A 12,118-nucleotide genomic window follows, 5' to 3' on the forward strand; every position below is an offset into this window, starting at 1 on the left:
GGGCAGACGTGGGGCAGGGGTGAGAGGCCTTTGAACTGGCCCTTCCCGCTACACACCCGCCTTGAGATGCAGGCAGAGGCCTGGCCCGCCCCCTGCTCCCCTGCCCAGGACACACCTGTGGGGTCCCCAGGAGTAGGGCAGGCAGAGCCCCTCCGACCCTCAGGTTCGTTCTCATCTACTTCCTGCCACAACTCCTGCTTCCGCTTTTTCTTTTTCTTTTTCCTGGGTGATGCCACAGGGGTCTCTGGCTGGACGGTGTCTGACGGAGAGCCGCTCCTGAGAAGTCAGAGTCAACAGTCAGCCCCAAGCAAACTGAGGCCCAAACACCCCATGAACTTCAGCTGGAGTGTGCCTCAGCCCTGCAGGACAGCCCCCCGGAGACACTACCAGAGCCCGAAGTGGACAGAGCGTGCCAGCTGTCCACCTGCACGGCCCAGAGGAGCACACAAGTGCATCTTGTAATCCTCCTAACTGGATGATCTGACCACGGCCCTGCCTGGCCAGGTCACATGACCTCCTGGAACAGAAGATGCTGGCCGGGTCTGGAACGCTGCCTCCACTCGCCATCCCACTGGGACACTTGAGGACATGGTCACGTCCCAGAGGTCCAGGCAGCACCTCTACTTCCAGACAGCCACCCGCCTGGGAGTGGACCGTGTGTCTGTCAGAGCAGGTGCAGGGCTGCCTGCCTCCTTGCTCTTACCCATGCCAAGGTGGGTCCTGGGGGAGGCAGTCTTCTCCACCAAGGCTCTCCGCTCCCCTCCTCCTCTTCTTTCTGTTGCTCACGGGGTGGCCATCGGTCACGCATCCCTCCAGCCACCCGTTCCCCAGGTGCTGGCTGTTCTCTTGCTGCTGTCCACTCTCTTCCTCCAGTCTGTCCACGGGCAGCCCTACCCGGCTCTCCATCCTGCACTCAGGACCCCAGGGCTGCCTCTGCACCTGCCCCTCCTGCCGGGGGGAGGCATCTGTGTCCCCTGTCTGCCTCCTCTTCCTCCTCCTCCTCTTCCCGGGAGGGGCTGCAGTGGCTGTGCCGACCTCCGAGCCCCGGGTCTCCCCCACAGGGCTCTTCTTCCTCTTCTTACGGAGGATCTGGGGCGGCTCGCTGGCCTCTAGCAGCTGGTGTGGAGGGGCTCTGATGCCCCCGTTGACCTGAGGCAGGGGAGCAGAGGCGGACGAGCAGCTCTGAGGGTCTGATGTCCCAAAAGGCTGGGAGCTACTGGACAGTGACGAGGTGCGGGGGCCAGCATGGGGCTTCAGATGGCTGGATGGTCTGGGAGCAGGTGAAACAGCCCTGCAGGGACAGCCAGGCAGTGAGGATGGGCTGAGCTCTTTCCATCTGCCCTCCCTCAGCCCTCTCCCTTTTAGGTAAGGACTTTAAGTGGTTTTCCCCCATGAACATCAGATACACAGGCATAACGTGGAAATCAGAAAACACAGGCTGACAATAAAGTTCAAACCTTCTTAAGATCAAAGTTACTAAACATCATCATATATCTATCAGTTTCTCATCACCAGGCAGTTTAAACTATTTTTGCAAACTCTTAAAGTTTTAAGTTTCCAACACAAAGAGGAAAGCTGCGCTAAACGATAGATTTCCAGCCTCCACAAGTCTCCAGGTGCTCCGGCACAGGAAGGCAGCCTTAGGAGAAAGGCGGTACAAGCCCACACCCCTTCCACTGGTCCCCTCCTATGACTTTCCTCTGAAAGCTGAGGGTCAGGAAAATCAGGGAAACACAGCCAGATCACACAGCAGGACGAGTCGGGGGCAGGGTCTGGGGCCGAATCAGACTAGACTCTTGGATCTGCCTCTCGCCAGCTACGTCAACTTCCCACTCTGAGCCACAATTTCCTCATCTGTGAGTGAGTGTCAATAATGCCTCTCCCAAGGGTAACTGAATTAAACAGGACTGTTTCGTCATCATCTAAATCAGAACAAACTCTGACGGCCACGTACGAGCTGCACTACTATGTCACGTGACTCTGCGCTTTCTGGAATTTAAAAAGAAAAAGGTTATGCGCCAAAGAAACAGAAAAAATACCCAATCAATCCCTTAAATGTTCAAGGACCTACTATGTGCAAAAACACTGTGCCAGGAGAGAGCGAGGGAGAGGCTGTGGGGTGCTGGGTTAGGGGAAGGGCGGGGTCCTCTTGAGTGCGCGATGGGGGGGGTGCCCCAGACGTGCAACCAGAACGAGTTGAGGGGTGGGGAGCGCATGGTGGCACCACAGCAAACACTAGACCTACCCGAACCTCTCACGGCCTCACCCATCTCTCTCCCTTCTCTCCTTCCTTCCCCTCCTCCTTCCTTCTTTCCTCCCTCCCTTCTCCCTGCCCCCCAGCTGCCAAACACCTTGACAGCCCCTCAGCATCATTTATCAGAAATTCTCAGCTTTTTGCCGCTGTGCACACTAGGAGGGTGAGCACCCTCGTGCAGCACTTGTGGGGAGGCAACAGCCCACACCTCCGGGAGGGGCCTCTACCCAGGAGCCCGAAAAGCTCCCACAGAACCAGGCCTTCTGCTCCAGAAGCCAGGGCGAAGGGCCCAGAGCCCACTAGGGGAGGCTCCGCAGGGCTAGGGCGACAGGCCCCACCCACCCTGAGATAAGCCTGGGGAGTGGCTGGGAGACACTAGGACCGTGCGGGACCCTGGGCTCACGCGGGGTCTATTCGGAACGCCCCCCTTTCTCTTCTCCTTCGGGGTCCTGTCATGGGGCCGGGGGGCCACAGGCAGCTCAGTTCACAGCACACCCAGTGCCATGTGCATGTGGCAGACAGACAGGAGACGAGGACAAAATGAACACACCAGGACTGCGGGGACCCTGCTGCCTCTGACCCAATGTCACCAGGAGGACCTGGAGAGACCAGGGAGACCCTGTGCCCGCGCAGCTGCACACGCAGCACCGGGAGGGGCGGCCAGCCGCGCTCACCTGGTTGCACTGACAGGCCAGGTGGAGGCGACGACGGGGTGAGTGGGTTTCCTGGGGTAGGTGAGGTCGGAGGATGGAGAGAGGGGAGGTGGACGGAGGTCATTGCCGGTTGCCCTCCGCAGGGTGCTGGCCTGTAGTTATTGACATAAATAAAAACTTGGTGGTCTAAAAAAGGTTGCCGTGAGTGAAGAGGGAAAACAAAGAGAAGAGAAAAAGAAAAGAAAAAAACAAAGGAGCCCAGAAAGAAGGACAAGAGGACAGAGGGAGAAAAAACAAACAGAAAGGGAGAGTGAGGGGGGGAGAGTGGCGGGAGAAGAATCAGAAGTGTCTCTGGTTAGAACCGAAAAGGAAGAAGGAAGGAAGTTCAACAAAAATCTCAGCACGACATTCCATCCCGGAGCTTCGAGCTGCACATGGAGGCGCCAGCCAGCCCGTGTCCTCTGTGTCCCCGCCTGCCCGACTGATCCCAAGTCTCCCTGAGGCCATCCATCTAGAGACCCAGACGGGGGACCGCGGGGCACCCCAGCCCCATCAGCTGCCGGCATCATGCAGGCCAGCCCCTGCCCTCACCTGCAAACACCCAGGAATGAACGACAACTTGGCCCCCGGGTGGCCAAATGCCCCCCACTGTCGCCCACCCCCTCAACCGAAGCCAAACGCGCTCTCCGACACCCTCCCCAACACACTGTCAGGCCCGAAGTGTCCACACACCCACCTTCTTGGCAGAAAGGGCTGGTTTTTTGGCTGGTGGAGGAGACGTGGCGGTGGTGGGCTCGGGGGCGCAGCTGCTAGGGACAGGGACCCTGGGCTTCGTCCCCTTGGTGTCCTCCTGGGGCGGCGGCGTCTTGGACGGGCCGGCAGCGGCAGAGTCGGTTCCCTGAGCATCACGGAGTGGGGCGGCTCGGCTCCCGGGGGGCCGGGGGGCACGGGCCTGGCCGCTGCCGGCCGAGGACTCGGGGCTGGAAGCGCTGGAAGCCCAGCCGTCAGCGGCGGAGCCCTGGCCGCCTGCCGGGGGCCCATCCGCGGGGCCTGCGGCCGGGGGCCGGGCTGAGGTAGAGACGGGGGCGGCCCTGCCGTCCCAGGGGCCCTGCCCGCGGCTCGCACACCGGCTGCCGCTCGGGTCGCCGGTCCTGTGGAGCCCCTGAGCCGTCTTGGGGGATGGGGAGAAGGGCTGCAGGGTGGCGGATTTCTTGACCTTCTTCCCAGGCTCCTCCAGGAGGGTGGGCGCGTGCGTGGGTGTTTTGGAGAGTTTGGAGGAAGGGGACCCCGAGGGCAGCTTGGGAGGAGCATGTCCATTCTGAGACTTCAGCCCCAACAAGGAGCCGTTCCTGGCAATGGGCACCCCAACTTCTTCGGGGGTCTGCAGCTTTTTCATCGTCACAGGGTCTGGTCTCTAAGGGAGTGAAGCAGAGGACGCGGTCAGAACCAGAGGGAGCGGGGCCGGGGCTTCTGCAGGGTGGTGGCAGGCAGGGGCTCCAACGAGCAGCCCCAGACAGACCATTTCCACGGACACGTGATAAAGACACCGTTACTTCTTTTCAGTATCTCTTGAGTTGTGCATATAGGGGTGGCCATCTTTACAATCAGCTTTGCTATGAAAGCAGTACCTTTACGTCAAGACTTGAGAAATACAAAAAAAGCATAAAGGAGAAGAATCCATGAAGTTCCACCACCTAAACACAAGCAGCGATGAACACGCTGGTGCTTCCCCCTGCGGGCCTCCCTGCGGCCTGGCCACCCGGCGGCGTCCGTCCTGGCCTCACCACCGTGCCGTCACACATTCACACCCTCAGCCAGGTCTCTGATGTCTAACTAGCAACCATCTCGCTGAGCGAAGCGTTTACAGACTGGCTCCAGGTGTCCCTGAAATGAACACCATGGTGCTAAGCGCCCTGCCCTTCCCTGCAAAGCTCGTTACAAAGGGGTCTGAACCACCCACTCCACCCAGAAGCTTCTTCAGGCCTGCACGGGTGCTGTTCGCCGTCATGGCCCCCCCACCCGGCTCAAGGTCCAGTGGAGTCAGTGCTTAGAAACTACTGGTTGAACGAACAATCAAAAGACTGAATCTCTTTCTGCACTTCGTATGCCATGCTAATTTTTTAGAAACAGAACTACCAGGCTACTGACACTTTCCTACATGAGGATGCACACCGCCAGACTGCATCCACTGCACTCCCACCAGCAGCAGGTGTTTTCCCAAATATGTGCTGACTGCACACTACTTCAAATCGTTTAAACATCCACATCCTTTGCATGTGCAACAGAGTGATTTTAAGTCATGTAGGTAAGTATTTCTTTATTAACATTCTCTCTAAAGAGAACACGTCTTCCCACGGCACTGCAGTACACGGAATTTACAGTGGTATTTAAAGTAAAATGACTCCTGTGCAGCTGCAGTGTGTTTGGGAAGTTATCTTTGTAAAGGAAACACACAGGGTCAGGGAAGCGGCCTTGTGGTGGCCCGACCCAGGGTCTTCCCTGTGCCCCTGCACACACTCAGGCGCCCCCACGCCCTGCCTGGTCCTCGGGCCTTCCTGGTCTGGCCACAGTGACAATCACCACTGCTACGTCAACTCCGACACTGCTATCTCGGCTTCTATTTCCTTGAATGTTGGAAGGGAAACACATCTGCATAAAGGACTAAAACTCCTGCGGACCGGGAAGGGCTCTGGCAGCCTGCCTTTGGATTTGACCTTCAGACTGAAGGAAAAGGGTCACAGATGCAGTAGACAAAGAGGGTCGACCTATTTTTGAATTCTGAGTTACGTTGTAATAAAGAAATTGCTATTACTTTGTCAATAAAAGTGAGTTCTTAACTTTTCCTACTAGAAAATTTTCAATACGCTAAAAGTCAGTTCAAGAGTACTTCCTAACTGTCAGCGCTCTACCGCACTAGCGCTCTCGTCCTCCACCCTCCGCACACACGTGTGCACATGCACGGACACACACGTACATTTCTCTACCCATTTAAGTAAATTTCAGACGTGACATCCTTTTACCTTTAAATTCATCCGCACGTATTCCTAAAAACAAAGGATGTCTGTCGGGAGGGTGTAGCTCAGGGGTAGAGTGTGTGCTTAGCACACATGAGGTCCTGGGTTCAATCCCCAGGGCCTCCATTAAAAACAAACAAACAAGCAAACAAAACCTAATTACCCTCCCACACATTAAACAAAAACAAAGGACTTCTCTTACCATAACTACAGCACAATTACTGAAATCAGGGAACTGATTCAAACGACTCACACTTCTGGTGTTAAAATGTGAGGATGAAATATTTTTTCCTGGACACTTAAGGTCCAAGGTTTGCTCTGGGAACCGGCCGCCGCCCTCCTGCGTGGCAGCCGCCCTAAGGCAGGGACACATGGGGGCTCCGTCTGGGTTTGCTGAGTCAGGTTTTCACATCATTGCCTCCCCCCCATCAATGTCGGCTCATGACCAACTTCAGAGAGAACGTGGAGGGAGGAAACAACTGTCTGCACTGTCTATTGGGCCGAGTCCCCAGTGAGAAGAGGTCTGGGGGCCCCGTGACCCCCAGAGCAGCAGGGGTGTGAAGGCCCACAACCTATCTGTGGATCCTCTGAAACAAGCACCTTTCCGGCCAGTGGGGAGGACGCGGCCCCGTTGGCGATGCTCTTCCTGACGTGGTCCGGAACCACACCGGGGCGGCCGGGGACGGAGCAGGCTGTCCTGGAGATGGAGCCCTCAGGCCTCTTCTTGGAGCCTGGGAGCCTGTTGAAGGAACAGAGCCGTCAGGGGCTGTCCTACTAAAGCTGCAGAGGCCTGAGTGCAACTGAGTGTGAGAAGGCATCAGAACAGTGACGTCAAGGTTACAGTTCCAGTGGTGGGAAAAAAACAAAGGGCAGACAAAGGCGGAACAGCCAGAGAGACCCCTGACAGTCCCGGCGTGCTGCTCTGAAACCTCACTCTGCCCTTAAACCACGGGAACTTGCTACGCAGCCTCGCATTCTGCCCACGAAAGCAGAGAGCAGGTCACGACAGCGCTCCTCCAAGCTCAGTCTCCCCATTGATCAGAGAGCCAGAGGGACCCCGCGAATGCTTCATCCCAACTCAGCAGAACGTGTACGAAGCAGCCGAAGACCTCTGTCTCCGCGTTCTCGTCCTTCAGGCCGGTGACCAGCCTCCTAAAACCCCCTCAAGGACTCCTCCCCGACAACCTACTTCACTCCCAGAGGAAGCCAAGCTGGCCACCAATATCCAGAAGGAACGCATCTAATTTGGTGCAATGATATAAAATAACAGCCAACTGCCCCATTTATGGTCAAAGTCACCTCCAGGAGGGGCAGATGGACTCGTGCTCCGACCTTCCCCGAGGCTCTGGCTTTGACTCAGTGCCAGGCAGACGGCGTCTGAGAGTGCCCTTCCCAGGGCTGCTCTCTCTACACGGGACTGGCCGTGAACCACTCAGTGCCCCTCCTGTGGATCCCCAGTTACTTTCTCCCAGAAAAGGGCCGGGGGGGGAGGGTGCCCGTCGGGGAGGCTGGGGTTCAGTTACCGCAGATAGAAGAGCACGTAGGCCTGCTGGTTCAGAACCACCTTGATGTTGCTGGAGTGGACCAAGGAGTCGTTCATCTGGTACCACTGTCCGCTGCTTGCCTGAAGCAGCACAGGGCGTGGCAGGAAACAGAACAGAACAATCAACAACTCCATAATCCTTATTTTCAAATCCTTTTCCCTTGTGGCAACATACAGCCGAGTGCTGATTAACTAGTAACAATTTCATATTAAAATATCTAGTGTTAGTCTAACTCTAAATGTGGCCCCAAGCGTGCTGGAGCCCCCTTCCCCTACAAAGATGCGAGCTTTCCCTTCCGAAGGCTATTTTGGCAGGTCTGATCGGCACGGCCTTCCCAAGACTTCTCCAGGGTTCTAAGGGCCGGGCACTGCGAGCAGCCTCCCTCGAGCATCTCGTCCCAAGCCCAAGGGCACACAGCCCCGGACAGACAGGTTCTAAAGGCGTCTCTGCGCTCCACGGAGAAGCAACTGTGGGACCCGAGCACAGCCACACATCACGCTGCTTTCCAAGGAATGAACACTCTGCCCAGGCCGCGCGCGCACCGGCACCAACGGGCACCGCAGACTTGCTCCAGGAGGAGCAGGCGCGCCACCAGAGCCCCCGCAGCCAGAGTGGGCGCGCAGCCGCTGACCTTCACGTAGCAGTAGTAGTGCCCGGCGTGGCAGCTGTAGCCCGAGTGGACCAGGACAGCGTACAGCCCGTACGTGACAGGCTCGCCATTACTCTGGGACATGTACGGACGGATGTTCAGGAATTCCGGGTAGCCGACATCCTGTGGGAAAGGCCGAGGGACAGGCAGTTACAACTCATCACTGAGAGGAAGGGGCAAGCTGCCCGCTCCACCCACGGCGACACAAAGCGCAGGGTTCAGCGGTCTTCCACGATCTGGGGCAAGCTGGCACGCAGCGGGAGCCTCCTTCAGCCAACGATTAAAAAAGCAGCGGTGTGCTCACTACAAGGCACTGACCACAGGTCCCTGTGCCGCGCTGTAGGACCCTGTTGGTCCGCTTTACATATAGCAGCGTGTATCTGCAAACACCGAATCCCAATTTATGCACCCCTCCCATCCCTTAACCGTAAGTTTGTTTTCTATGCCTGTAAGTCTGTTTCAATGAATTGTAATAGCCTTCAATGAAAAAGAACGTGAAAGGGAACACATGCACACACGTGTAGCTGCATCACTGCGGTGCACACCAGGACGCAGTGCAACACTGTAACTGGACTATACTTCAATTAAAAAAAAAAAAAAGGCAGGAGACAGGTGCGCCTGTACATGGGAGTTTCCACAAGAAATTCTTCTTTTATTGTCCTGTCAAGTGATTCATCCATCGTCCACTCCCGTCCTGTCTGCCAGGCATCCAAACTGGTGCCCCTGGTCCCTGGGTCCCGGGCATAGCAGTGGGAGTACTGCTGGTGCCCGGCCTGCCACTCCACAGGGAAGCGCGGTGACAGACATGACACGCCTGCACTGATGCCTGGGCACACACAGCCTTAAAAACTGAGTAGAATCAACACAGAGTGAACGGCGTGGCTCTGAGGAGTAGCCCTCGGGAGGTTCTGACCGGTGTGCGCTGATGGTAACCCACATGTCCATCAAGACACGGACCCCCTGCTGTCCCGGGCGGCGCCTCCATCCCGAGTGCCCAGGGACCACTTCTACTTGCCCTTGGGCTCCGTCCAGTTGGTACCCGTTTGCAGGTGGCCTTTTCAGGTCAACACAATGTTGTGATGGAGCAACCGGGGCACACGGCCACGAGGAAAGGGAGGAGGACATGACTCCCCAAACAACTAAGCACAGGAAAGTCTTCCTAATAAATTCCCCCTGAAGATTCAAAATGCAACAGAGCTTCATAAAGGCTCTGAGAAGGCCTGCAATTAAAAAGAACTCTCTAACTTCAGCCTGGCATTCCCAAACCTGGTTGAACGCAGAACACCTCCTCCCAGGTACCACGTGAACGCCCTGCAGAACACCAGTCTGGGCAACACTGAACTAAATAAGCAAGCCCCCCACCACTGCCAGTGAGGAAACTGAGGCTCAGACAAGTGCCCTGGCCCAAACCACACAGCTAGGCTCCTCCCATGGAGAGCAGATCTCTAGACTCTTGCGACCCAAGGTGTCTTCTCTTAAAATGCTGTCATGCAAACAGCAAATGTTTATTCTATAAAAAGCCACAACGTGCTTTGGAGACAGAACAGGACGTGGGAGATGAGAGCTGTGTAGTGCACCACTCACCCTACTTATTCTCAAGGAAACCTAGACCTTCCGCATCAGGAACAACCCAAGTGCAGACAGGTTGGGGGAAAAAAAAAAAAAACACCTAGTAAGACAGTGGTTCTTGAGCTTGACTGCATAGCAATCAGGTGAGGATTCTGCAAAAATGCAGACTCCTGGGCCCTGTCTTGTAGGGACTTGATCCATGGGCTCTGGGAAGTCCCGGAATCTGTATTTTTTAAAAGCGGCTGACCAGGCAGCCTGGCCCTTGGGACGCACCCACCTTGGTGATCTTCCCTCCACTGAAGTTGGCGAAGCGCTTGAGGGAGAGCGTGAGGACGTTGGACGCCCTGTGGATGGTGAAACGCTTGCTGGCTGGAACCTTCTTCTTGCATCTGCGAGGAAGATGAGCAGGAAAGTGATCAGCTCACGCCCCAAGGAGCACTGGCCTTGCTCCAGGTTAACATCAGAACATCGGTAATGACCACTCTCTAACACGGGGTCCGCTTCAAGGGGACACATGCAAGCTGCTGCCCCAAACACCAAATCGACACCCCTTCGGGAGAGGAGAGCTGCGGCCGGGCACCAGGGACCAGAGAAAAGGTGCGTATTCTAGAGCAAAGACGAGAAGGATTTCCCAACAAGGAAACACAGTAAGACGTCAGTAACTCTGAGATAATACGGGGAGGACAAATTCAAGCAGACGTGGCCCGGTGATAAACAGGCAGGAAACCAGCGAAAGCAAAGCCAGAGGCGTGGAATGAGGGGAGGAGACACAGGCAGGGGCGCAGCGCCTGCGGCTGCGGGAGGTGAACGGAGGGGAAAAAGCCGTGTTCAGGCCCAGAATCATCAACCTAAACCTGAAAAGCACGGGGAGAAAAATTTTCTCTGGTGATCACAGCATTTAAGTGGCCTGACATAAAGGGACACACCCCACGTGGAGACTGCGCAATCCTCAAAACAACCAGGTCAGGGTCATGTCTGCTGAGATGGAGAAATGCCCAGGACAAGGAGTGAGGAACGGAACATGGCTTGTCCCGGACGCTGGACAGCCATGTCCGGTCACCTCATGTCTGTGCCTCAGTTTTCCCCTCCTGGGAAATGGGGGCAATAACAGTCCCCAGCTCACAAGTGCGTGCACGGGAGGCACTCAGAACAGGGACCTGCTCGTAGTAAGTGCCATGTGATGACACCAATAGAGACCACGGCTACTGCTTCACACACACAGTTTAGAAGTTTTTAGTTTTAAGACAAGTCTACACGGACAGTGGCCACCTCTGAGGATGAGAGGGAGAGAGGGGATGGCAGGTTAGGTGACATATTCTGTCCTTCCGGATGGCTTGACCTTTTTGCCGTGAGCAAAATAAAAACAAAACTTACTTTGCACACATATAGGCGTTCTCTCCACTCAGGACATCTGGCTTCACGAAGAGCTCCAGAGCGCGCACAATATTCGCAGCTTGCTGAGAAGGACAAAAACATGGAGTGGAACAGCAGAAGAAAAAGGCTGATTCCACAAACGCCAAATGCAAGGCCTTTTTCAGGCTGAGGCAGCAAATCACAAAACTTCACTGGCACTGGAACCGGCCTGCTCGCTGCCGCCTCGGGGGAGTCAGCATCGCAGCCCCAGGGAGGTTCATCAGGGCTGCGGCAGCGGGGCCGCCCGGAGCCTCAGATCGAGGTGGGCGGACCTGGCCGCAGCCTCGGGGGGCGGCAGAGAAAGGAAGGTGCCCCCAGAACGTGCAGCTCCTGTAGGGGAGCCGCCTCCTCGGCCCTGCCTCCCGCGTCTACGCCCCAGGGCATGAGACTGCACCGAGCCCTCTCTGTGAAAAGAGGGCAAATGCGGGAAAAGAGGTGCAGACAGGACGGCTTCTCCTCCGCGGCAGCAGGACTCCCAGCGCTTCTCTCCTGAGCTGTCTGAACAACACGCCCCAACTGGGTGTTGTCCTTTGGGTTCTTTGCCCCCTGGCCTCCCCGTCCCCATGCAAACAGACCAGCAGGGCAGGGTCTATACCCGGATCTCCAGCGCCACGTCCAAGTACGGGTCGTAGGTGTCGGAGACGCTCTTGCACACGGAGCACTTCACTGCGGGAGAGCGAGGAGGTGGTGGGACAGGTGCAGGGGCTCCCAGCGCACCACCCCAGGGTCCCAAGTCCTGGGTCTGGGAGGCACGCCATCAGCTCACCAGCCCCCCAAGGCCCCCGTACGGAGAGAGCTCACGAGAGGCAGGGCCAGCCCACCGCGGCCCAGAGGCCAGAGGCCGGCAGCTTCCCGGCCGGGCCGGCCGCCCCAGGGCCGCTTGCTCCCACATGAAGGGCGACGGCCGCCCGTGGGGAACTTCCCCCCCCCCCCCAGGAGTGGGGCCCACCAGCAAAGCACCAGACAGAGCCCCCAGGTATGCCCGGGTGCCAACTGGCAGCATTTCCAGTTAATACTCTAAG

General features: G+C 56.9%; 1 protein-coding gene across 8 annotated transcripts in view; it reads right to left on the reverse strand.

The window, feature by feature from the left end:
* The window catches only part of USP36 (ubiquitin specific peptidase 36), a 34,803-nt gene that overhangs the window by 4,756 nt on the left and 17,929 nt on the right, over nt 1-12,118 (reverse strand). For all 8 annotated transcript variants that reach the window (XM_074343825.1, XM_074343826.1, XM_074343821.1 and 5 more), the window contains 10 exons: nt 11,692-11,762; nt 11,058-11,140; nt 9,961-10,072; nt 8,097-8,237; nt 7,445-7,545; nt 6,522-6,660; nt 3,644-4,321; nt 2,929-3,059; nt 704-1,291; nt 116-276 (listed from right to left, as the gene is read on the reverse strand). In XM_074343825.1, the coding sequence (XP_074199926.1) occupies nt 116-276; nt 704-1,291; nt 2,929-3,059; nt 3,644-4,321; nt 6,522-6,660; nt 7,445-7,545; nt 8,097-8,237; nt 9,961-10,072; nt 11,058-11,140; nt 11,692-11,762 (2,205 nt within the window). The remainder of the gene's footprint in view (nt 1-115; nt 277-703; nt 1,292-2,928; nt 3,060-3,643; nt 4,322-6,521; nt 6,661-7,444; nt 7,546-8,096; nt 8,238-9,960; nt 10,073-11,057; nt 11,141-11,691; nt 11,763-12,118) is intronic.

Source organism: Camelus bactrianus, chromosome 16, assembly GCF_048773025.1.
Source record: "Camelus bactrianus isolate YW-2024 breed Bactrian camel chromosome 16, ASM4877302v1, whole genome shotgun sequence".
Lineage (NCBI taxonomy): Eukaryota > Metazoa > Chordata > Mammalia > Artiodactyla > Camelidae > Camelus > Camelus bactrianus.